We start from the raw sequence: 25,800 nt of genomic DNA, 5'->3' as shown, positions 1-25,800 counted from the left end.
ACTGTGATTCCAAAGAAAAGCATATCCCATCACTTCCTGCTTTGCAGACAAGCTGCTATACAAAGGAAACGATACATAAGTGTGTGTGTACCAGCATTTTGCAAGGAATATAAAAGGAATAGGTTCTAACGATGCCAAGAACAGGGAAAATAAGGTTTTTGTACATTCCATCCTTTTAAAGCAAGGGACATTTGTTCATGGCATTTGGTCACTAAGGAGTCAGAAGGAAAATTGTAAGATGTGTGTGTGTCTGGGGGTTTCACCCTAATTTTAAAGTGTTTATTAATGAAAAGAGAAAAAAATCAAATACTTAACTTCAAGTCATATCTCTGCACAGATGGGTGCACTAGGACATTTTGACCACAAGTTCCCATTGTTTCCCAATGTTCCATATTGCTTAGAAGTTGGGCTTCAAGTTCTACATGTTGTACCACCTTGAGTTGCCTCGAAACCTTCAGTTTCTTCTGCAGCCATAGTGAGTTGCAATAGGCCAGGTTTCCATACTGAATGTAGCCTCTTGACTAGCTGAAGTTGGCACTTCTGCTTGCTGAAGTCAGTTGGGCTACAGTGTGTGTGTGTGTCTAGATGTAGGACTAGAGTTTTCAACAAGTCAGGTGCACAGATGTATGCCTAATTTGCAAATATCACAACTGCATGTGCAAATCAGGTAACTGCCTGCAGAAACTACTATATTTAGCTATTTGCATGCACAAGTATACGATGTGCCGATACAACTGCATGAACAAATTAAATGCCAATTGCACATATGCCTGATTTAAAAATCAGGTCTATGCATAACACCTAGGCTTGAAAGGGTTAGATTTTTATTAGTAAATGTTGGCAAATGTTGACCAATGAAAAAAATATTTCCATTGATAATAATCAAGATTCACAGTTAGGTAAAGTAAGAAAAATGCAGCTTGAGAACTTATTAGAGACTGTCATTAAATAATTATGGTCTGAACCCTGTTAGCTGACAGTCCCCGGCTAAATAATCAGACAGTTTTCTTCTGAAGTTTACTTTAGCTTACATTGGGATTTTAAAAAATAACCATGGACAAAACTGACTACATTCTGACTGTAAGTTTTGTAAACCCTTGTTTTCAATGTTAAGCTTGATTCATCCCAACAGTGTCCCTTTGAAGAATCCAGAGCTGGGTGTACAGAGATATAAATATGAGCGCCATTGCATAACATTCCACAGTGCCGCGGAACCCCTACCTCTCTTTTGTCTAGTGCTGGGACTGGAGTTTCTGCTCCTGTCGTTAGATGTTTCCCGGTTTGTTGGCTCAGATTTATTTTCATACACGCTTGATGACTTCCTGCTATATCTTTGGGCAAAAGAAACAAAACCATTATTAGGTTATCACACGGTGACTGAAGGCGCCACTTTTATGTTAATGTCATCCTCAGCGGGCTACCATGGTGTTGTAGCTATGGCATAACCAATAATTCCATCCCCCTGTTCCCCACACACATAACTTGAGCACTGACTCCAGCCTTTCATGTTACATCCTGTGGTGGGAAACATTAATCAGAGATGGAGTGTGACTAGAACCTCAGATCAGAACCAGTTCAAATTTGGGGTGAGGGGTTTGGTTTGGATAGAAATCCCTAGATCCAAACCCACCATATGCTTTTGGTGAGTCAGCTCCCAAACTAGAAGGGACCCATTTCTGGCTCAGATGTGGCCAGAATCATTCTTGACAGATTTTGGCACAAAATGGTGGAAATCTCAAGAGAGCAGCCAATCTTGTGAGATTTCCACCATTCTGGGCCAAAATTTCATCAAAAGCAGCTCAGGAGATTCTGGTGCCACTGACTGCAAGCTCATTGGCCTGTGAAGCCAAACCCTGAATACCAGACCAAACCTAATCCAGATCTGGATCCAAATCACCCCTTCTCACCCTATTAAATTCTGCAAGCGACAGCAGAGGGGCACAGGTGTCATGATTTTTTAAGAGTGTTTATTAGTAGCAGAATGAGAATTCTGCTGAAAGAACAGAGCATTTGGTTACAAGAGGGTCCCCTCTCTACCCTATGCTCTCTGCTAGGACACTTTCTTTCCCAACAGTGGCCAGTCCCAGCTGCTCTGGAGGATGGTGCAGGGGCCTTAAGAGTGCACAATTCTGGAATAACCTGCCCCTAGGAAAGTTTCTAAATGACCACGGCAGTTCAGTGTTGGCTTAAGCTGTGATACATGAGGAGTTATATCACTTCTACACGTCTTATCCCCCCAACGTAACTGTGGATATTCTCATTATCCTCATGATGATTTTTGTAATCTTACTAAGGGCTTCGCCCCAATGATGTCTAGCAACATTACATGCCATCTGCATTCCTCAACTTTCCTTTCCATAAAATGGGATGATAATAATTACCCACCTTACAGGACCTTTGGAAAACATAGCGCTTTCCAAATATCTGCACTTTAGGACCCACAGAGAAGGCACAAAGTGTTATTTTATATCCCTATGCTTTTGAACTATTGGAGATGAAGTGAATTTATTTCCTAAACTGCAGAGCATTCTGAGACCCACTTTTGTATTTAGAACATCTGACCTGCTTTCTATGGAATATCATCCAAAGTTTATGAATCTCTTTGGACAAAATTTGAATCTGTTCTTGAAACTAGATGTAGGGGATTATTTTTAAAATCAACAAGGGAACAAATCCAAAACATACTGACATTTTTGCATTGTTCTCTTCTAACAGTTTCTCTCTTGTTATGCTGAGATAAGCTGTAAATGTGCAGCTGATATAGGAAGAGGCTACCTACTGGATCCCACTCTGACAGTGCGAAAGAGATCAGTGAAAAATTTATTAAAGCGCATGTTCAAATTATATAATATACAGGTTGAGAAAAGAGTGTTTCTACATCTGGGTATAGTGCTTAGATTATCCACAAATACAAAGTTTGTTTTTAAAGTCATAAGATACATATAGTGAATAATCAGCAATAACCCAAATTTAGGTGAATGAATTTAAGAATACAGTTTAGATATTGAGCATCCAAGTATTTGGGTACATTACTCATGAAAAAAGTTATACAAAGAGGTTGGTGGCGGAAAGCAAAATATATCAATGAGTGAAGATTGTCCCTCAGTAATTGAGAATTTAGGATAGGTTGTTCATTTACAAAAAACAGTCCACCAGGAAAGTATTTGAAAGTATTTGAGTTACTTTCCCGACTGCGCTTACTACAGCACTTGTGTCTCCAAACTTCATCTCCAGGAAAATAAAACAGTGTTTCAAAGGAGAGATGCTTGGTTTGTGTAGCCACCTGTCTTCGTGTACAGTATATGTATACATGGATATATGACTAAATTGTTTGCAAATAAGCAGAAAATGAAAATAGTAATTCACTTATAGTTAAACATTTAAAGTTATTGCCCATTTAAGTTTTGTAAACTGAAATGGATATAAAAATACATAAAGGGATTGTTTCACCATCACTGAAATGTCATACCTCTTGGATGAAACAACTACTTAACTATGCACAAAAGCAGCACATAATTGTCCAGGGTAGGAACTGAAGCTGTGGGGTGAATTTATGTAAGCAGAATTTAAATTAGCAGAGTTGCAATTTAGCCAAGACTCCAAGGTTAACACCATTCCTCTTCAAAAAGTGCCCTGCGATCTTTAATTACCACAAGCATCCAGGATAGTGGTTTTGCAAGTCTTTGTCTTCTGAAAGAGTTGTTACAGCATTTGACTACAATCTTGAAGGTTGCTGGTTTGAGTCTCACATGATCTCATGTTGAAAGGTTACCTCCAATTCACCCAGAAGCTATAGGGCTATATCAGGTTAGGGAAGTCACAGGCAGGTGGATGTGATACTGGTCACATCACTCCCTGTACTGGTAGCTGTGAAACTGATGTTCCTTTAAGAAAAGGAGTACTTGTGGCACCTTAGAGACTAACAAATTTATTAGAGCATACGCTTTCGTGAGCTACAGCTCACTTCATCGGATGCATTTGGTGGAAAAAACAGAGGAGAGATTTATATACACACACAGAGAACATGAAACAATGGGTTTATCATACACACTGTAAGGAGAGTGATCACTTAAGATAAGCCATCACCAGCAGCAGGGAGGGGAAAGGAGGAAAACCTTTCATGGTGACAAGCAAGGTAGGCTATTTCCAGCAGTTAACAAGAATATCAGAGGAACAGTGGGGGGGGGGGGTGGGAGGGAGAAATACCATGGGGAAATAGTTTTACTTTGTGTAATGACTCATCCATTCCCAGTCTCTATTCAAGCCTAAGTTAATTGTATCCAGTTTGCAAATTAATTCCAATTCAGCAGTCTCTCCTTGGAGTCTGTTTTTGAAGCTTTTTTGTTGAAGGATAGCCACTCTTAGGTCTGTAATCGAGTGACCAGAGAGATTGAAGTGTTCTCCAACTGGTTTTTGAATGTTATAATTCTTGACGTCTGATTTGTGTCCATTCATTCTTTTACGTAGAGACTGTCCAGTTTGGCCAATGTACATGGCAGAGGGGCATTGCTGGCACATGATGGCATATATCACATTGGTAGATGCGCAGGTGAACGAGCCTCTGATAGTGTGGCTGATGTGATTAGGCCCTATGATGGTATCCCCTGAATAGATATGTGGACAGAGTTGGCAACGGGCTTTGTTGCAAGGATAGGTTCCTGGGTTAGTGGTTCTGTTGTGTGGTGTGTGGTTGCTGGTGAGTATTTGCTTCAGATTGGGGGGCTGTCTGTAAGCAAGGACTGGCCTGTCTCCCAAGATCTGTGAGAGTGATGGGTCGTCCTTCAGGATAGGTTGTAGATCCTTGATGATGCGTTGGAGAGGTTTTAGTTGGGGGCTGAAGGTGATGGCTAGTGGCGTTCTGTGATGGACTACAAGCCGTCAGGAACAGTATCCCAGATACTGTCACGGTTAACCTGGTGGCTGAACTTTGTGACTTTGTCCTCACCCATAACTATTTCACATTTGGTGACAATGTATACCTTCAAATCAGCAGCCAGCAATGCCCCTCTGCCATGTACATTGGCCAAACTGGACAGTCTCTACGTAAAAGAATGAATGGACACAAATCAGACGTCAAGAATTATAACATTCAAAAACCAGTTGGAGAACACTTCAATCTCTCTGGTCACTCGATTACAGACCTAAGAGTGGCTATCCTTCAACAAAAAAGCTTCAAAAACAGACTCCAAGGAGAGACTGCTGAATTGGAATTAATTTGCAAACTGGATACAATTAATTTAGGCTTGAATAGAGACTGGGAATGGATGAGTCATTACACAAAGTAAAACTATTTCCCCATGGTATTTCTCCCCCCCCCCCCCCCCCCCACTGTTCCTCAGATATTCTTGTTAACTGCTGGAATTAGCCTACCTTGCTTGTCACCATGAAAGGTTTTCCTCCTTTCCCCCCCCTGCTGCTGGTGATGGCTTATCTTAAGTGATCACTCTCCTTACAGTGTGTATAATAAACCCATTGTTTCATGTTCTCTGTGTGTGTATATAAATCTCTCCTCTGTTTTTTCCACCAAATGCATCCGATGAAGTGAGCTGTAGCTCACGAAAGCTTATGCTCTAATAAATTTGTTAGTCTCTAAGGTGCCACAAGTACTGCTTTTCTTTTTGCGAATACAGATTAACACGGCTGCTACTCTGAAACCTGATGTTCCTTTACTGTGTCAGCCCGATGAGCCGCTGCCTTGGGGAACTCTGACTTTGACTACTTCCTGCTGAACGCTGAGTTTTCCTATGAGGTCTCGATTCCAAATACTGACCCAGCCCAACCCGTCTTTATCTTGTGGAATCACAGCACAAAGTGGGTGTGGCTGCTTATGACTAGATGAAAGAAAGCATACTACATAACACCACAGAGATAGCATCATCCAGTCAGACTTCTCTGATGATGCAATGAAAGTTTACTGTATTACCGTAAAGAACATAACAGCTGTTACATTTTATGTATGAGCAACCCAGGATGGACTGTATTTCCATGGATGAAACACAGTCTAATGAATTAATTAGTTTCTAGCCACAGCTGGGGCACTGGTGATACTGGTTGCTCTTCCGACGATACTGTTGCTGAATTGGAATTAACCAGTGCATCTTTTCCAATCACAGGGTTTCCCAGGCTTGGCACAGTCATAGGGAGTTTATCCTCTACATGGGAGCATGTCACAGGGTGTGTCTGTCCTCTGAATCCACGCCTCCTTACCTCTGGGTCCACCCGTGAAAACCCATGGAACCCCGACCATGCAGAATAGCTATTTATGGACATCAGCAGGCTCAGGGAAAGGTTCACTCCTTCTCTTCTGTTGGCTTAGGACATTTTGTACCCTAATTCCTGTGTCTTTAATCCCACTGAGCCACATAGTAGAGAGGATCATGGTCTCCTTGGTTAGGATAGCTGGTGGGGCAGATTGTGTCAGTGTTCCTTCATAAAGGCCTCTCATTCGCCCCACTGCTCATATTAGCAATCACCATGCACAGGCCTTGCACTGTTGTGACAGATTGGACAAAAGGTGTTTTGTCCAACATCCTCTTTTCTTAGGTAGTCAAGACAATAAGATCCTCATTTTTCCCTCTGTTTAATCTGCTGTAGGTTAAACTAACATATGCGGCCAGTGGTTCCTCGAGTTAATTAACCATTGGCTGTAGTATTATACCTAGTATTTCTGCTTTGGAAACTCAAGCATTTTACATTGCAATGTCATAGGGTTAAATATCTGGCTTGGTTTGATAAATTTTTCTGGTTGCATTTTACTTTCATTGGAATTGTTTTCTCTTTCTGTCTTCTGGACAATTTTACCCAAAGATCTTCACCCTCATTAAACCTCATTAACCTCATTAAAGTCCATGATCCTTTTCAATGGGTCAAATTCAATTGACCCTGCTGCTGACCAAATTCATGGGTGCCTGTGGTTCCTTTGGAAAAGCAAACTCCAGTCTGTTGAGTGCATTTTGCTTTGAGATTAAGGGTTTGTACAAATGCAAAATCTTTGTCTGCATTTATGTGGGTTGAAGACAGTGAAGAACACAATGATATGCCTGGGAAGCAACACAGGACATTCATAATTCATCTGCACCTAAAGTTACTGAGATTGGAAAAGGTAAAAGATATTCTGATATCAATGCCTGTGTAAGCGGGGGAATAGTCCTGCTCTTGTGGGGAACTTTCCTGGCTTCTGCACTACCCCGGTGAAGTGGGCTAGCGAAAGGATCTGAGTCCTCGCTCCCACTTCCTTTACCCAGTGGCCTCCCTGCCCTTGAGGGCTCCCCTTCCACTCTCCTGTCTGGCAGAGTCCTCAGAACCCCAACAAGGCTGGGCCCAGGATTCCTGGGGGGCTCGACCCCCAACCCTGCTGTGGTCACCTAGGACGGGGCTAGGGTATCCCCACTCAGGAGTACTCTCTCTGCACTGGGCACTTCTCTGACGGACTGACCATTACATATAAGTTAAAGCAAATGCAAGTTATTTAATCCACAATTAATTTTAAAAAGAATAAGGAAAAATGGGAAAGGTTAAAGGAAACACATCAGCCCGCTCTGTGGCCAGGAACATCACAAACAGTGTCTCTGGAACGTCAGGGCAGTTCACAGTGTGTTCCTTGTAAGTCCCAGGCCTTCTTCTCAGGCCCTGGCTTTGCTGCAGGGATGCTGTGGGTTGGACGCTTGCTCTGGTGGTGGCCACACGCTCTCAGCTCTAAGTGGTAGGACCCTTCTTCCCAGTGTTGCCCCCGCCCTGTCGGGGTTACGATCCAAGCCTGGCCTGCAGAGCCCCTTGGCTTAGGCGTCTCCCTGTGCTGGGCCCGCTGCCCAGGGTACCCCTCGGTCTCCCCAGCTGCTCACCGCACCCAACTCCGGACTGCTCCAGCCCCAGCTGCACCACTCGGTCTCTGCACTGCTGCTGCTGCTGCTGCTCTGCCTCCAGCTCCCTGGGCTGCTTCTCTGGCCCCTCTGGCTCTGGTTGCTGCAGCTCTGCTCCCAGGACAGGTCTGCTCTGGGGGCTGCTTCTGTGACTCTGCTCCCAGCACTGACATGCTTCCTGGCCTGCTTTTCTGGCTCCTCTGGATCTGGCCCAGCTCTGCTCCCCAACTCAGCTCCGGCCCCTGCTCTCTCCTTAGCTTGGCCCCACTCTGTCTGATCCAGGCAATTCTGGCTCACACGGAGGACGGGACCTCCCTGACTCCCTGATTAGTCTGCTCGCCCTGTCATTCAGGCTGACCTGGAGCATTGACCTCTCCCCATTGTTCCAGGGGGCTGTCAGTCTCAGGGTCCTGATTCCCCATTGACCCTTCCCCCTTTTTAGTACTGGGAGCTAGCCAACCAAAACACCCCCACTGAATGTTAGTAAAGGGGCAACAGTCCCCTTACACTTGGCAGGTCACCATTTATGCTGTGATTACCTGGTTGAGTTGGAGGAATTCATCGGTGCATGGTACACACTCTCTGTGATTCTTTGGTGTAGCTGGCTTGCTTCTGTTAGAGAAAGGAAAAAAATAGCTCTAAATTGCACTGATCCTTTTTGTGGACACATAAGAGAACATGGCAAAGAAGACTGGACTCAGGTGTTGAATTAATAATAACTAGAGAAGGATCCAAACCAGATCCCTGGATCCAAATACACCTGAAATGTGCTGCTCAGGTGAAAATCTTCAAGTTAAAACACAGGGCACAATATTTTGGGAGCATCACTAATGAGTTAGAGAATCAGTGAGATACTGCTTGAATCATGGCTTAAATCCAAGGAAATTTTGATAAAACAGGCAGCAAGGGTGGTTCTACCTCAGTGACACAGAAAACCCACTATGTTAGCCCTGTATGGCTCAGCCCAGATTCCCTGTAGTATGTCCTATGGAATATAAGTTTTCAGACTACCACTTGAATACCTCCTCTCCACTCATGTCTTCACAGCACTATTCAACATTTTTTAGGAGTCTGCAAATGAAAAAAGATTGAAAACCACTGTTCTAGAGGCTTCAATTATTTATAATTTCTGTCTCCCTCTGAATGCAGTACAGTTGGAGTCACAGTAAGGAAGGCAGCCTGGTTTACAGATGGAGCAGGGAGGAATGTGAAAAAAGGCACCCATAATATATATTTTAAAACCTCTCTATGCTATTTCTAAAAGACTCTTTTTCTGTAAGATACATGGCACAAACAGAATGCATGTGCCACCAAGGCACTCACTTGCGATAACCTGCATCCCTCACTCATTGCTTCACTACTCATGCATGAATCCACCCCAAAGTCATACCAGTGAAACTTTTATAGCATAGTGCATTCACACACACCCTCTTTTAGAGTTTCTTTGCAAGCTACTTTTCACTGCTGAGTTCATCCATTTTCTTGGCCAATTTTTTTTTACCTGATTTTATCTCATTGCTGCGGCATGTTAATGCAGGTTAAAGGACAGGTGCTGGAACTAGGTGTACTGCTGCACCCCCTGGCTTGAGGTGGTTTCTGTCATATAAAGGGTTTACAGTTTGGTTCAATGACTATCAGCACCACCCCCACTCTACAAATTGTTCCAGCGCTCCTGGGTTAAAGGCAACAGTTCCTAAGGAAGAATTATACAAGACCTCACTGTACAGTCTGCATTGCCCATAGAATCACAAAGCCTAACATATTAATGCTTCTTTATATATATATATATATATATATATATATAGCTTAGGTACTTAAATGGGCCATTACCACAGTATTTGAGCACCTCACAATCTTTCCTGTATTCATCTTCACAACACTCTGACAGATCAGGAAGTGCTATTACTCCCATTTTAGAGATGGGAAACAGGCCCAGAGAGATTAAGTCACTCACCCAAGGTGACAAAGGAAGTCAAAACAGGGAATTGAACTGGGATTGCCTTTATCTTAGACTAGCGCCTTACCTACTGGACTATCCTATTTTCATGTTTTATGAGCAAGGTAAAAGACTAATGCTCACTAGTTTAATAAGGGTCAAACTTCAGTCATGTATTTCACTTACAAACAATTATGCTGATTTTCAACATATTGGGCCTGCTCTTGCGGATTTCATTTGGCAGCACGTACCTGTTCAATAACCCATTTTAGCTGCCCCCTGTTGAATGTCAGATACAAAGTCAATGCAACATCACAAAGATCACACACTATGTCCTACCTCTGTATGCTTCCAGTTGTCCTGTCAGGACTTTTCTAATCTCAGAAATCCAGATGTTTTTCAACTCAACGGAAGATGCCTATAATCACAGGAAAGGTGCAAAGCAGATATAGTTCCATGACATTGGCAATCCTACCGCTGCTTTAACCTAAAATTTACTTTTAGCCCTTCCTTATGATAAACCTCTGTGACCAGAACTGGGACCAAAAAAGCGTAGGGCTCTTTACAAAATGAAAAATTACATTGGATCTAAAAGTTCCCATCATTATTTTTCTCTCTGGACTCCCGAGTCATTTTCCATCTTTTTATTTTCTTTTTTATCCACACCGAAGTCATGGCAAATTTCCTCAAAGATAAAGATGATGTTAGAACTTCATGAGCAGCATGACAGGGAAGGCTCAGAATCACTGTTGCTCTAGTAATGTGCTTATTCTGAGAAAGGGAGTAACATTAAAATCACAATCTAGTTTCCTTCATATTCTCTCTGTCTCTGCCACTACAGGAAATTACAACCTTGTTAAAGGAAACATGGCTGGAAGGAAGCAAACTCCTTTAGAGAAACCATTGTCTTTACCTGAATGATATAGACCTCTTCTCGGCCATTATACCAGATCTCAAACTTCTTGTTATCACCCTTTACATTTTCTGTGATGCCAACAGTACTCATCTGTTTCAAAATAAAAAAGGAAAACCAGGAACTTAATGTTAACTTACTTTTAAATTACATCCACTCTGAAGGGCACTATAAAAAGGACCTGTCCTATTCTGGATACCTTTACAGAGTGCATAAAATATGTTCGAATTATTTTTTAATCAACATAAAATTCATCATTGCATCCTTTTAACTGTCAGTATTTCTCACTAATAGATTACAGAAAAGCACTCAGTAGCTGCACATTTGTTAAATTCAAATGTTGACCCTGTGAGGTGCTGATCACTGTGGTCCCCATCCAGCAAAGAACTTAAGCATGTGAATGGTCCCAGCGACTCCATCATCAAATGTAAGTGCTTTGCTGGATCAGGACCAGGACCTTGCAGATCACACCCCAGGGCCCTGTGAAATGATCTCTCTTCCTGTGTCCAGGTCTGTTAACTTCAGTGGTGTTCCATGCCAATGCAAGACTCAGCCTGCATAAATCTTATTGGGGAACTGGGGCCTAAGATGCTTGTGGTAAGGACTTTAGTGCTGAGCACCCACAACTCCCTTAGCTTCCATGTTCAGCATCTCTATGGATTAAGCCCTAAGGCTGCAGCTTGGCAACTCATATCACGTAAGAACCTGGAGGCCAAAAAAAGGATTTAGGGCAAAACTGTAGTACTTTTGATAGTTTCCAAACATACGAGGACAAAAGACTGAAAATATCAACACAACAAAGCTAATGTCTATAATTCTATAAAACTCTTATATTGTATTTCTCATCTCCCAGATCATCAGGTTAGATACAGAGTCTGTATTACACACTGCACTAATGCAGTCAGCTATATACTGTAGGTGTTTTCTATAAAAGGTTACCTCCGAAATTCCTGTTTTTACACGTGTTCAGATTGTATTATTTGACAAGTCGAATGCAATGATAGAAAGCAAGGCCATATTTTAAAACATACATAGGGGAACACAGCTAAAGTTGGGTGATGAACCTTAACTCTGCATTACCTGACTTCTGAGTGCTTGGTTGCTCAACCTTAACTAGACTGTTGCCTAGCAAATAAAGGCCTACTTGGGTGACCTTACTACTGTAGGACTGGGTGCTTGTTTTTAATAGTGTATATACAGCAAAGCTAGCAGCTCTCCACCTCTGCCCCTCAGCATGGGGAGGGAAAATTCTTTATATGTAGGCTTGTAAGGATTCAATTTTTTATCACTAAGTGTTAGTAAATATCGATTTCACTGGCCACATACAAACGGCCGAAAAAAACATTTCCATGAACAATCATCAAAATTTACAGATAAGCCTTTGCCTGACAAACATTTGATTTAAGGATATTTACTTTTGTATATTTTGACATATGATGGGGACAATTTGTGTTTTAATGGTTATAAAGCTTTAACTTTTTGAATCTCAATATCTATTATCATGAAATAATTATTAGCTGCCCTCCCCCAATTTTGAGCAACTGAAACATTGAAATAGATAAAAATCTTTAAAAATGCTTAAAATACACACTGATATGATCTATCAAAATTATAAAAAATAAAAAGAGAATTCTGCCAAGTGGACTTATAGGGAAGAGGCCCTCCACCTACAGATCCAAAGAGCAGGAGCTTGCTCACATGCTATAACATACGCCAAATTGGAATTCTTATCCAATCTTACATACAATACACACATACTCTATTACTTTTATGTTTTTGAACAGCTGATGCCTTCATAAACAGACATGATTAATGGCTGGTGTATTGCACCGTCACACATGCTGAGCCAAATGTTGTCCCAGATGTTGCCAACTGAAGTCCAAAGGATCACACCATTGTACTGTACTTGATGGGAGAATTTGACCCCCAGTAGTGTAACTAATGTTAATAAACAATGTCAGGATTCAGGCGTTGGCACATCACCCCAGGAGTCATTTCAAGAGTCATCAAGTTTTTTGGGATTCGTCTGTAGATATTTTTGTAACAGAATATAGGTTGGAGTTCACAAGCCCAGTCCTGCTCCACTGCTAAAATCCACATCCACATCTACATCCACTCCACATCAAAAGCCAGTGCTAAAACTAGAGCATGATGGGGCCCTCTATCTAGAACAATGAGAGACGGACCCAAAACCTGCTTATCCCTGCTCCTCTCTATAGGACGTAGCCAGTGCAGAACACTTGAGGCTTCACTCTGTACTGAGCTAACTAACTTCCCCTTGAATCTGGGGCCCTTTCTGCTACAGAAGTAATGGAGTTCAGATGAAAATTCAGATCCAGATTTCAAAAGCTTCCAGGGTTGTGGGTGATTCACCAAATCATTAAGAGAGGGGTCCGTTAAAAAATTCAGAGCCAGACCTGGGTTTGGATTTCGAAGAAGCCTGAAGTTCCCGGTTCATTGGCCCATGTCCAACAGACGTTTCACCCAATTAAAAATAAGACCATTCCCAGAGCTGCTGCCTTATTCAACTTGCCTCAATAGAAAAGGTCTTTCATACTTCTAATCTTGTCTTTAAAATGTCCACCTCCATGCTATTTTAAACTTGCTTCAATAGTGGATATATACCTCACCTCTCCTTCTGTACCAGGCCCATTACCTTTAAAGAATTCTTAAAGCTGTATGAAGGAGACTTCTCATGGCCGTCTGTGTTTTCGTCCCGTTTCTTGCAGAAGAGCAGGATCTTTGTGTAGAGAAAGAGGTGCCTCTGCATCGGTTTGAACCTAGCCAAGTCCTTCACCTTGCTATGGCCCTTCTTGTGATCAGTCCAGACGTTGAAGGAGCCCTGCATCAGCAGCTTACCAAGCTCATGCACGTCTCCCTGTCGCACAAGAGTGGGGAAAAGAAGGGTTTTCACGTGGGTGACATTCAAACCAGAAAAACGTAGGGCAGACTCATTAAATCAAAGGATCGATGGGTGTGACTAGGGAAACAAAGGTGCCCATTGGGGGCCACAGCACTGGGCTATCTAGGGCGCTTGGGATCAGCATGCAGCCAGGGCTAAGGAGTCAGCTGAGTGCTTCACTGACGAGCTCTACTCCCCAGCCATAACATCTGTGGCTCGTAGTGGGGTTCACAAGCCCAATACAGGGCATAGGCAGAAGGGACAGGAGCATCTTCCCTGCTTACAGGCGATCAGACTGACCACACCCCAACACAGCTGCCAGAACGGCCAGTCATGGAGACATGCACCCACAGCTGCGACCAATAAAGAAAACAAGCCCAGCTACACAGGAGGGAGAACAGAATGGGATAGCAGAGGGGGAAGGTTCCCAGGCCAGGTGGCCTGTAAGACACTGACACAGAGACAAAGGAGGCCTGCAAGCCCTGGAGTTTAAGGGCTGATAGACTCAATTTAGGTTAAGAATTTAAGGACTGGTGTAACTGTAGGTACATGAAAGGGGACCAGTCAGGAGAAAGCTGGGGCCCCTAGAGAGATTCCCCCAGGATCAGTTGACAGGCTCCCTCACTTATCCATTCCCCCTGCCATTTTCCATGCCCACAATATCTACGTTGCACCCCTCCCAGTTAAGACAATCAGCTCTGGCCTCTCTGAGGGATTTCTTCAGCTCTGCCAGACTGGGGCTCCTGTCTGATGACCCAGAGGAGCTTCATGAGAGGGAGAAGCTGCCTCTATCAAAAACTGGCAACTTGGGCTTCAATGTCCTGCCCCTCCAGAGCAGCGTTAAGGGGCCTTAGGGCTTGTCTACACTACCCTGCGGTGTGGACCATCACGGGACTGAACAGCAGTGTGCCTCCAAGTGTTGCCCAGTAACTCACCTGTGTGGATGCCGCAGGCGCAAACTAAAAGGTTCCTAGCTCGCGTTAATGTAATCCTGTTTGAAGATGATTGTTAACGCGAACTAGGAACCTATCAATTCATGCCCACTGCAGCCACGAAGGGGAGTTACAGGGTAGCGCTATGGTGTGCATTGCTATTCCTACCCAAAGTCTGAACTGCGGGACAGTGTAGATGTATCATTAGTGTCCAGTAATTTAACCATGAGCCTGCGCCATGGGAGACTGCAGTCCAGTTCCTGCTCTGCCACAGACATCCAGGCTGTCCTGGGTACGTCAAGTAGGGCCAGATGTGTAAAGGTTTTCACCTGCCTATCTGCATCTCTAGGCACCTAGAGTCTGGCCCTTTAGTCTCTCTGTGCCGCAGTTCCCCATCTATAGCATGGGGGATAAAAGCCCTGCCCCATCTCAGAGGGGTGTGTGAGGATAAATACATTAAAGATTGCAAGGTGTTCAGATACTATGGGGATGGGCACCAGACACGTACGAGAGAGGGCGAGAATAAGCATCAGACCTTCTGCTTTAAGAGCCTGATCCAAAGCCCACTGATGTCAATGTAACTGTAATTGAGTTTGGATCAGACCTTAAGAGCACAAGACATGTATAAAATATGTTAGTACTAAAGCGTGTAGGAGTAAAATGAGTGAAAGGAGTGTCAAAGCTATGTGTTAATGGACATTAAGAAGCAGAGAAGGACCCAGTTATATCTGCAAACTATTTTATAAGAAGTAATTTGTATCTAGTTTCAGAGTGGTAGCCGTGTTAGTCTGTATCAGCAAAAACAACAAGGAGTCCTTGTGGCACCTTAGAGACTAACAAATTTCGTGGCTAACACCCACGAAAGCTTATAACCAAATAAATTTGTTAGTCTCTAAGGTGCCACAAGGACTCCTCGTTGTTTTTTTTTTTAAATTTGTATCTGTGATACAGGATTATAGAACAAGCAATGATTACTTTGACAAGGATAAGTTTTGGCCCCAATCCTAAAACTTGTACAGGGAGTCAATTGCAGGATCGGGACACTGGAGGTGCAATGGAGGTGCTTAATTTTTGGCAAAAAGAAAAGGAGTACTTGTGGCACCTTAGAGACTAACAAATTTATTTGAGCATAAGCTTTCGTGAGCTTCATTGGATGCATCAGATGAAGTGAGCTGTAGCTCACGAAAGCTTATGCTCAAATAAATTTGTTAGTCTCTAAGGTGCCACAAGTCCTCCTTTTCTTTTTGTGAATACAAACTAACACGGCTGCTACTCTGAAACCTGTTAATTTTTGGCAACACTGATCATGGGTGCCAAGAGAGAGGCGATATCTGAGACTTCTTGGGCCAATCCCACTGAGGGCTTTGAATATCAGGACAGAATCCTTGAACTCTGTGTCTTCAATGGGGAGCCAATGCAGAGAGGGGAGCACAGTGCAAAGTGTTCGTGGGCACCTATGTTGTTCAGCAGATGGACTGTGCCCAACGGAGCTTGTTTGGGGTGCATGGTTTCATTCTGAAATGCAATTATTTCCTGATATTACAGGACATTGTGTCTTTTGTTTATGGAAGATTGGAGATATGTTTGAACTACCATTGTATCTCACTGCCACGCAGAGAGTATACTTAATCTGTAGGGTCAAGTTTTTATGCAAAGGCAATCCAGTAACAAGAAATGCTTTTGAACTTTTCTGTGCTCCCAACCATCACCCCGCAAGTAATCCTTCCATGATGGCTTCCTAATAGATGTTTAGATTCCAGCACCTTCTTACATTAGAGTTCTGCCCCTCAGCTCTGCACATGCAGATCACCAAAAAGTAGAATAACCTACACAGGTCAAGGGCTCAAACCTGTTGCTCTATTGGGATAATGCCACCTTCAAAAAGTATGTTACGTCAACTAGGCATGTCTTCCACACCTGTGTGCTTGAAGAGTCCCATCTCAAACTGGGGAGCAGTTTGACTAGAGGTAGGAGGTGTTGGCTCTGCAGTTCTCACTAGTTATCATAGCCTACTATCTGAAAAGGGCGTATTGGGAATGAATTTATTGAGTGCAATTTATTCCATACCTTATCTCCAATAAATAAGCATGCATGTTGTCAACACAGATCTTGTATGGCTACGTTATGGCCATCGTGGTTAGCTACCTGTGAGACTTTACACACAATTTTTAGCTCGCTCAAGAAAGCGAATACAAGTATTCTAGCCCTCAGGGATAGCATGTGGGTTTGGTGCAATTCCCTGCAAGAGTTTGGGGCAAATTCATAAAGTGGAGGTGTGAAAGAGGTGTTAGTTGAATTCACAGTGGTAAAGCCGACATGAGATTCAGAGGCAAGAATATGCAAATTAGATTGTGCCCCCACGATTCATGTGTGTGGGGAGGTAGTCTTTCCATTCACAGATTGCGCCAGTGTCAGGGCCTATGCAGTAGCTCCCCATCCCAATCCTTCCACACTCTGCAGCATTTTATGGAGTAAAGAAAAATATTGTACATGTAAAGGTGGTAGAGGGAATTTCAGGAGATAGAAAGTTAGTACCTAAATTTAAATTAGGCTAAAACAGTAGAAATGCCAATCCCCCTCTTTTCAGGCTGGACCAGAAGTACTGTGCAAACTGGAGAAGTAATCAGAAATGCTGTTCCCATGAGATTGCCAATCTAGTTTTGCAGACCCACGAGGTTCTGATAGATTGTATAAGCATCTGAACTTTTGAGTGCTCATCCAACCCAAACATGTGAACCTGGTGAGGTTCAGCCATTGCTCCTATGGTTTGGGGAGCCTTTCACAAGCCAATGCCCTGAGACATGGGACATTGTAGGAGAATCTCCTCCCCCCTCGAAAAGTGAAGAGTAAAATACAAGAACTCAAGGAAATCCCTGTCTTTTACACCGACACAACTAAAGTCTTCATTCTTTCAATAGTATATATAGTAGACAAATGCAGCAGATTCAATAGTGTCACAGTTCCAAGCAGGTGTCACTGCAGTCACCAAGAACTGCTGTAGGGATTTGAGAGGCTTGTAACTTCAAAAAGTTACAATGAAAAATAAAAGGAGTACCCGTGGCACCTTAGAGACTAACAAATTTATTAGAGCATAAGCTTTCGTGAGCTACAGCTCACTTCATCGGATGCATTTGGTGGAAAAAGCAGAGGAGAGATTTATATACACACACACACACACACACACACAGAGAACATGAAACAATTGTGTGTGTGTGTGTGTGTGTGTGTGTGTGTATATAAATCTCTCCTCTGCTTTTTCCACCAAATGCATCCGATGAAGTGAGCTGTAGCTCACGAAAGCTTATGCTCTAATAAATTTGTTAGTCTCTAAGGTGCCACGGGTACTCCTTTTCTTTTTGCGAATACAGACTAACACGGCTGCTACTCTGAAACCAATGAAAAATAACCAACTCAGTTTGAGCAGCGGCCTCAGGTCAAATCTGGCCCCCAAATTAAGATTTTGTTAAAGGTTTTGCAAAAGCTGAAGCCAGTAGAGATGTGTCCAGTTTGTTTATTTTACTGCAATGGAAACAGCTTTTCACAAATCCAAAAATGTTCCCAGGCAGTGTTTGCATCCTGAACTTCCAGTAATATGTTATTAAAGTGAGTGGGAGCTTTGCAATCAGGTCCATAGTGTATGAAAACCTGAAAGTGAAATTTACTATTCAAAAGTAAAACTGACTAGGTCAATTGTCATTTTCTATTTCAGAGACATACAAAAAGTAAACAAACAGCATAAATGATAAAAAAAATCATTTTACCATTCAATTTTAATAATCTAAGGTGTTATTAATAACATTGTTTAAGTATATATGGACAAGATCCTCTGCTGGAGTTAACTGGTAGCTCCACTGAAGAGATGGTCTCAGAATCCAGCCCTATATATTTAATAATTATATGAATGATGAATCTGATAGTGTCCCTTTAAATCCTAAAACAAAATTAGAATGATGGGAAAGATGTAAATCCCCTTCTGTAGGCTGCTGTCACAGATTATATAGCTCTTCCAATGAAGATTCAAAAGTTATGTAATATATTTATTTGTCCAGTCAGAATAGGATTCAGTATTGAAACCCATTTTAAAATCACCCTTTCGGTTTGCAAAGCAAAGACACATAACAAAATATCAGATCTGCAGCTGGTTGCTGGAGAAATATTATAATTAACAAACTAATGCCAAGGTCGTTTTTCAATCAACAAATCTAAATACATTGGGGATCTCCAGCTCCAATAATGTGGGAGAAATCCATAACTAAATATAAATTCCCCTGGAAAACTTCAGTTTACATATAGCAGGGGGAAGGGCAATTCCCATTTTGTTACTCATGTCAATGTTGTTTTTCAGCCCAAAGATCCATACTACAATACAGTAATTAGAAACTATTCCTAGTCTAATTGCTCAATAATGAGCCCAGATCTGTTAATCAACTGATATTGGGTGAAATTCACCCATGCACAGGGCCACACAAGGCATCACTGAAGTCCTTCAGGCTTTGAGGGCTTATGTGGGTTTTAGATAGTGCATGGGCTTTGTGCTGGTCCTTTGTACAGTGGGGGAATTTGACCCATTGGAAGAGACATTATTTCATAGTGTACGTGTTTGCTACTATTGTAACAAATCCATGGCAAGCTAGAACTTCACTATTGTTGCTTCACCTTCCACGCCATGACCAACTTAAAATTTCTTTGCAACCGCAGGGTTGGCACTCAGATCCTCCTGTTCCACAAGCATTTGCTCCACTACATAAGCTAAAGGAGCATCTCCATTAAGTGTTTACAGGACATTATCTATGACACAAAGCTGGGCAGTTCTAATTCCATCCCATAAAGAGCAGTATTGACGGTAGTGTTTTCTATGTACTAGCTAATTCATTACAATACGGTATCATCTAGCGCTCTTAGCTACCAGATACAGATATAATTGGTGATACATTATGAATCACAGAATCCTAGAAATTAGGAATTGCTAAAGGCATGTTAGGAACCTCGTCCATCCCGTCGCACAATGAAAGATTACTTTTCCGATCCAGACATTACAGCATATTCTCCAGTGTTTTGTCCCATTATACATGACACTAATAGGCTTTCCTCCACTTCCTTTGGAGACTATTCCACAACTCAACACAGCTTCCTGTTTTTCCTGATATTCAGCCTAAATTTTACTTTAATGTCCATCCCATTATTCCTACTTTATAAATTGCTTGAACCAGACTAAATAAATTCTTCCTTAGTGTTTACATAATTCTGATATTTCTAAATGGTGGTCCACACAGTTCTAACAATGTGTTATTTAAAGTCATTCTTTTAACAGTCATTCTTTTCTCATGTGGTAATCACGGCTACCTCTTAATCAGTGACTCATTTCTATTTGTAAATTAGGGCCACATTCATCCCTGATGTAACTCAGCTGACTTCAGTGCAGTTACCACTGATTTGCACTGCTACTGTTGTTGTCATCAATGTATTTGAGGCAATGGGGCCTCCAGCTATAACCGTAGGCTTCTACTGCCCAATTTATACACCATCCAGCTTTTCCTGGCCCATAACTAATGCCCTGGGATTCTGGGGGGTCTGTACTGGGGTCACATACAGCTTTCAATCACTACCTTATTCTGGACCAGTCAAGCCTGCATCTTCCCATTTACAAACATCAGTGTCAGACCCATTGCTCAAAAGAGCTGCATCCTGCTGTCACATCCACCTATTCCCACCCCCTGCACACGTTGCTCAGTTGAAATTTGGTCACTTATGTTTGATCACTGCTACATCTCATCCTGTGTCTTTCTGTCAGAGACTTGTCACCTGGGCAGGATCTGAGTTAGAGATCAGAAATCTGGACTCCTGCAACCTGCAATAGTGGTGCGTATGTCATGACTGGAGCTGGCTGGAACATCCACAACTAGGATACAAATAATAAATAATAATAATACCTCATATCCCGTGATGGCTATTTGATGCATGGAATCATTCACTGACTTGATGATATCAAGCATTGTGGCCAGCGCCTCTTCCAGTTCAGCGGTGCCTTCAGAATTCTTGCTGCATTTCAGCATTTCCTATTTAAACAATGAAGACAGCCATATCAAGGAACATCTCAAAAGTCCATATCCTTGATCAGAGAGCAATGACAAGACCACTTCACATGTTGAACACACAGAGGAGTGCAGTTATAGGAATGGCAGGAGAGTCTCTTTAACGATCATCAGAAATAGACCTTTTAAGCTTTTGGACATTTGTAAGTTTCATGGATTCATTTATGACCAAACAGGGCCATTGTGATCATATAATCTGATCTCCGGCTTTAACACAAATCATAGAATTTCACTAAGTGGTTCCTGCATCAAGCCCATAACTTCTGACTGAGCTAGGGCATTTCTTTTAGAGAGACACCCAGTCTTTATTTAAAGACTGCAGGTGATGGGGAATCCACCATATCCCTAGGTAGATTGTTCCAATTATTACCCTCACTATGAAAAACATGCATCTAATCTTTAGTCTGATTTTGTCGAGCATCAGCTTCCAGACACTGGATCTTGCCTTTGTCTGCTACATTAAGGAACTCTCTCTATTATCAGTAATCGCTTCCATCAATGTACTTGCAGACCATGACCAAATCACTTCTCAATCTTTTTCTTCATAAACTAAGGCCTGGTCTACACTAGGCGTGGGAGGGCAAGCTAAATTGGTCTAAGTTACGTAACTTCAGCTACGAAAATAGCATAGCTGAAGTCGACGTACTTAGAGCTACTTACCGCGGTGTCTTCACTGCGGTAGGTCGACTGCCGCCACTCCCCCCTCGACTCCATCTATGCTTCTCACTCCAGTGGAGTACCGGAGTCAACGGGAGAGTGCTTGTCGGTTGATTTATCATGTCTTCATTAGACGCGATAAATCGACCCCCAGTGGATCGATCACTCCGGAGGTAAGTGTAGACATGCCCTAAGTAGACTGAGCTTCTTTAGTCTCCAACTAGAAGGCTAGTTTTCCAGACATTGAATTTTTAGTAGAAGCAGGGAAGATGCAGAGAAATCTTCCAGCTCACTTAAACCCTACCTCCGCCCCAACTATTGACCAACCCACATATGAAAATTTTAAATGTCTGTTTAAAGGATGATCACCTTCAGAAGGACAACATTAATCTCCAATCAAAAATGCATTAAAACTGTACTTTAAAAATGGGCTCATTCTCTGAGATAAGAGATCTCCCCTCTGTATGTCCCCAGCATGGGGAATGAGGGGCAAAGTCCTAGGCCTGCTGGGGAACAGGTGGCCAAAAATCAGGAAAACAAAAATAAAACAATTAAAAGGCCAAAATGTGCAGTCTCGCCATGTATGGATCTTCTGCTTTGGACTCCAAATATCTAGAGTACACATTGCTCACTGGGTCCCATACAAGCACCTCTCCTCACTCCTGCTTTCATTCTCTAGTCACTGGTTATCCCTGAGTTCTAAGGAAAGTTTAGGGCTTAATTCTTTTCTCACTTATTTACTGCAGTTACATCTTTGTAAAAGCTGAGAGGAGAATCAGGCCTTTTGATTTTAAATTGAGCCTTCTCCCATATCAACTCTTTGCTCTTGTACATTGTCGAATCTGTAACTGTGAGACTGACGTCATTTATTCCAGTTTTGCACCAGTGCAACTTCAATGCAATTAATGGAGTTATTCCTGATTTACACCCATATGAGATCAGAATCAGGCCCTCTCTGTCTTCACTCAAAGTGCCTCAGAAAGAAAAAGTCGAATACATCGAGCATTTAAAAAGATTTTTTAAAAATTGGCAGAGTCAATACTGACTTGAAGCTCAAAGGTGCTGGAGGCTCATAATTCCACTGAGGGTCCGCAGCAGCCACTCAGCAGCCCATAGAATTGAACTGATAAAGCATAATTGTTGTATCTCATGTTGCTTGGGGGATTCACCTATTAACTTGTTGGGTTCCAGGAATATGTTTTTTGGTTACCAAGTGATGAGACAAAAGTTTCAGTGACTCACCTTAGTTCTAGTGACCCACAACAAGCTCAGGCAGGTGCTTGTCTGGTAACTATTCACTGGTCTTTATGAATTTATTATCACTATGACATGAGCACTTGGTTGGGTAACTGTAGGCTTCATTTCAGAAGCACAAACAGCAAGGCTACACATTGGAATGTCACAATAGTTGTCTGCACTAAATATTATACCAGTAAACAAACAGCACTTCCAATGAGTTCATCCAACTTGCCAACTATAAAGCCAGCAAGAGTACAGTTCATGCTGTATCTACTAAAGCAAATGGGAATAAAGCTGAGACCTGACATGCCACTGGGAGGTCCCCCTACCAAAACCATGCCCTCATTGTTACTTCTGAAAATCCGCCCCCTCCCTGCTAATTTGTGTTTACTAAGTAGGAGACAGGCTCCTTCACCACAGCTGAGTTAACCTTCATCCAGTTTAGTTACAAACCTGAAATTCAGGCCAGACTTGTGAACCTTTTGCTGAAACTGTGTCCAATTTCAGCCAAGCTGGGCCAAGTCTCAGGTGAGCAGAAGTCAAGTTGTGGGTAATATGGAGCTACCTTTTAGGTGGAAACCACACAACAGCCAGTTGTTTCATCTAGTTTTGATTCAAAACTTGGCAAAGATAAGCCACAGATGCAAAAGCTTGAAATGGAATCCCTCTATGTGGTTTTGGTTCAGGCTTATGTCTACTTTCCAAACTGGAGCAAAATGCAGCTGAAATTGTTCAAACCCAGAAACTCCAAGTGAAAAGGAAACTGAAGAAAGGGGTTCACACAAATCCCAACCTGCTGACATCATATGGCGCAGCCTTTAAATATGTGGCTGTCCATGCCTCAGAGGGAAAGAGCAAGATGCACTTTGTGTTACCTGTTGTGGAATCCCTACTATTATGAGCAATCTCTACGACCATCATCTCGTTAGGAGGCTGCCATTTAAAACTAGCTAAACTGACTGAAACCAAATAGAGTTTAAAAAAAAAAACGTGATCCAGGAGCTAAAAGCTGATCTGCCCATTGGTCACCAAGACTATCTTCCTATGCATTGCCTCTTCCTTACTATCCATTTCTAATTGTGAAAGGTTCTCCGGAATCACCCTCCTGCCCTATTTCCCCACCCTCAGAGAAGCTCTTTCCCAAAGGGCTTAGCATGCTCCTTCTGTGGAGCGCTCGTTAGCGTCCTTCCAAATGTACTGTGAGGTGTGTACAGAACTGGTCTGACCTGATTTGATCCCAATGGCTGTGCCTGTTCTGCATGAGAACTGTACTCCTTGATCTAATCTCACTTTTGCTTACTTGCACATTTCAAATTAAAGAGAGAGCACAGTTTATTCTTCTTCTACTGGAGACCTTGAACATTTCTTTTAAATTCTCTCTCTCCCTTTTACTATTACAGTTCCTGGAAGCACCTGAGTCAAATTTACTGCTGGAATAAGCAGGTGCAACTCTATGAGCGTCAATGAAGTTGCACCACAGTGCAATCTGGTCCACTTACTGTACAGAGCATTCTTCATTCTACGTATCCCAGGGTTTCCTAGATAGCCCATCACCTTGATAGTTAGATGCTGCATAGGTAAATGATTGGCCAGATATTCAGATGACATAAACTGGTATCACTTCATTGACTTCAATGGAGCTATGTCCGTTTGGACCAACTGAGACCCTGCTCTAGATAGTATACTAAATTCCATAGTGGACTTCATAACACTAATTAGCATTTTTTGTAGTCAAAATGCTTCATAACATCAACCAATTAACCCTCAAAACACCCTGGTAAAGGAGGTGAGAAAATATTATCCCCATTTTAGAGATGAGGTGATGAAAACAAAAATTAAGACCAAAATTTTCAAAAGGGGACACTGGTCTTGGATCTTCAATTTTGGACCTGAATTTCAAACGTGCTAAGTACCCACAACTTCAGCTGAAGTCAAATGTGAGCTGCAGATGTTTACCACGTCTGATAATTAGGGCCAATCTGCCCCAAGTTTGGCCCTGAAAAAGGGAAAACACCCAAAATGATGTCCTTTTGGGAATTTTGGTTGGAGTAATTTATTCACAGAGAGGAAGTTCAGTAAGTGTGAAATCCTGGCCGCATTGAAGTCAAAGGGAGTTTGGCCCCTGCATAGAACACAGGAGAGCTTGGTGTGAAGGCCTGCACTCAGGTGGCTAGACCTTACTTCTCTCCAATTAAAGGCTCCTGTAAACTCTAATTAAAGAACTAGATCATTTCTTTTCTGTTGTGAAAAACTGAAAAGTGACCTTATTGTTTATAGTGAAACAGTGCTGAATCCAGAACTGTGCTGCATTATGCACCCTCCGGTCTTCAGTGGTCTTCAGTGCCTGTTTTAGGGCATGATCCTATAAAGTACCTTTAACTGTTGCTGACTTTAGTGAGAGTTGACAGCATGTGGACCTCCCAAGATCAGGCTCTTATTTTGGTTCAACAAAGAGTCCTTATATTGACTATGCTTGTTCATCTACCTGGTCAACTTAACATTGCAAAAATATTTATTTAAGGTGCCTTTAAGTGTATTTTTTATTATTTATTTGCCTTTAAGTATATTACTGCTGTGTAATTCCTTACGCAAAACAGACAACCAACAGGCATGTCAAAGTGCAACAACAATCAATTGCCTTGTCACAGAGAATGTCCTTTAGATTTATTTACCTTTAAAAGCAACTGGTACTTTGTGATCCTCTGGACTGGCTTTAAGAGATAAGCATCAAGTGAGAGTTTATGATCCAGTTTACGCTGGCATTCCTGTAAGAGACAAAAGAGGGGGAAATCATACTACAACTCTTAAAAATAGAACAGGGGTACAAAGTCTGGAACTAAGATTTAAGATCATTTGAGATTGAATCTGTTGATTCAACAAGACATATATTCTGTTCCTCGCACACCAGATTTTACTAGCCAATTTACAAAGGGACTTTCCCAGCTGTTCTGTGTACAATACAAACATCTCTGAATGAGAGTCAAGGTCTGGATTCAGATTAGATGATGTTGAAATCCTGCAAGATCTTCTTGCAAGATTTCAGTCAACCTGGTTCTGTGAAAGAGGTCCCTTCTGGTACTAGATCTGACCTGGAACCAAAACTAAAGAGACAGGATCATATCCAGGAATTCCATCTACCAGTCTATTGAGTCTCTGATACACTATTCATTGACATGGTTGCCAAGTGCCTCCCAGAATTATAAAGTGTACACATAGATATATTTTCCTCTATTACTTTTTTTAATATACATGTATACAGAAACTTTCTAA

The 25,800-nt window shown here is 42.2% G+C and overlaps 1 protein-coding gene across 1 annotated transcript in view; it reads right to left on the bottom strand.

Annotated features, from left to right (window-relative positions):
* The window catches only part of MCF2L2 (MCF.2 cell line derived transforming sequence-like 2), a 306,265-nt gene that overhangs the window by 25,608 nt on the left and 254,857 nt on the right, over positions 1-25,800 (bottom strand). Inside the window, exons 21-27 of the mRNA XM_038416040.2 lie at positions 25,203-25,295; positions 20,473-20,598; positions 13,365-13,586; positions 10,709-10,801; positions 10,135-10,213; positions 8,399-8,471; positions 1,222-1,331 (exon numbers count right to left, since the gene is read on the bottom strand). Coding sequence (XP_038271968.1) covers positions 1,222-1,331; positions 8,399-8,471; positions 10,135-10,213; positions 10,709-10,801; positions 13,365-13,586; positions 20,473-20,598; positions 25,203-25,295 — 796 coding nt within the window. The remainder of the gene's footprint in view (positions 1-1,221; positions 1,332-8,398; positions 8,472-10,134; positions 10,214-10,708; positions 10,802-13,364; positions 13,587-20,472; positions 20,599-25,202; positions 25,296-25,800) is intronic.

The sequence above is a fragment of the Dermochelys coriacea genome, chromosome 9, assembly GCF_009764565.3.
Source record: "Dermochelys coriacea isolate rDerCor1 chromosome 9, rDerCor1.pri.v4, whole genome shotgun sequence".
Lineage (NCBI taxonomy): Eukaryota > Metazoa > Chordata > Testudines > Dermochelyidae > Dermochelys > Dermochelys coriacea.
The sequence above is the reverse complement of the archived record's forward strand: the minus strand, read 5'-3'. Positions and strand labels throughout refer to the sequence as shown.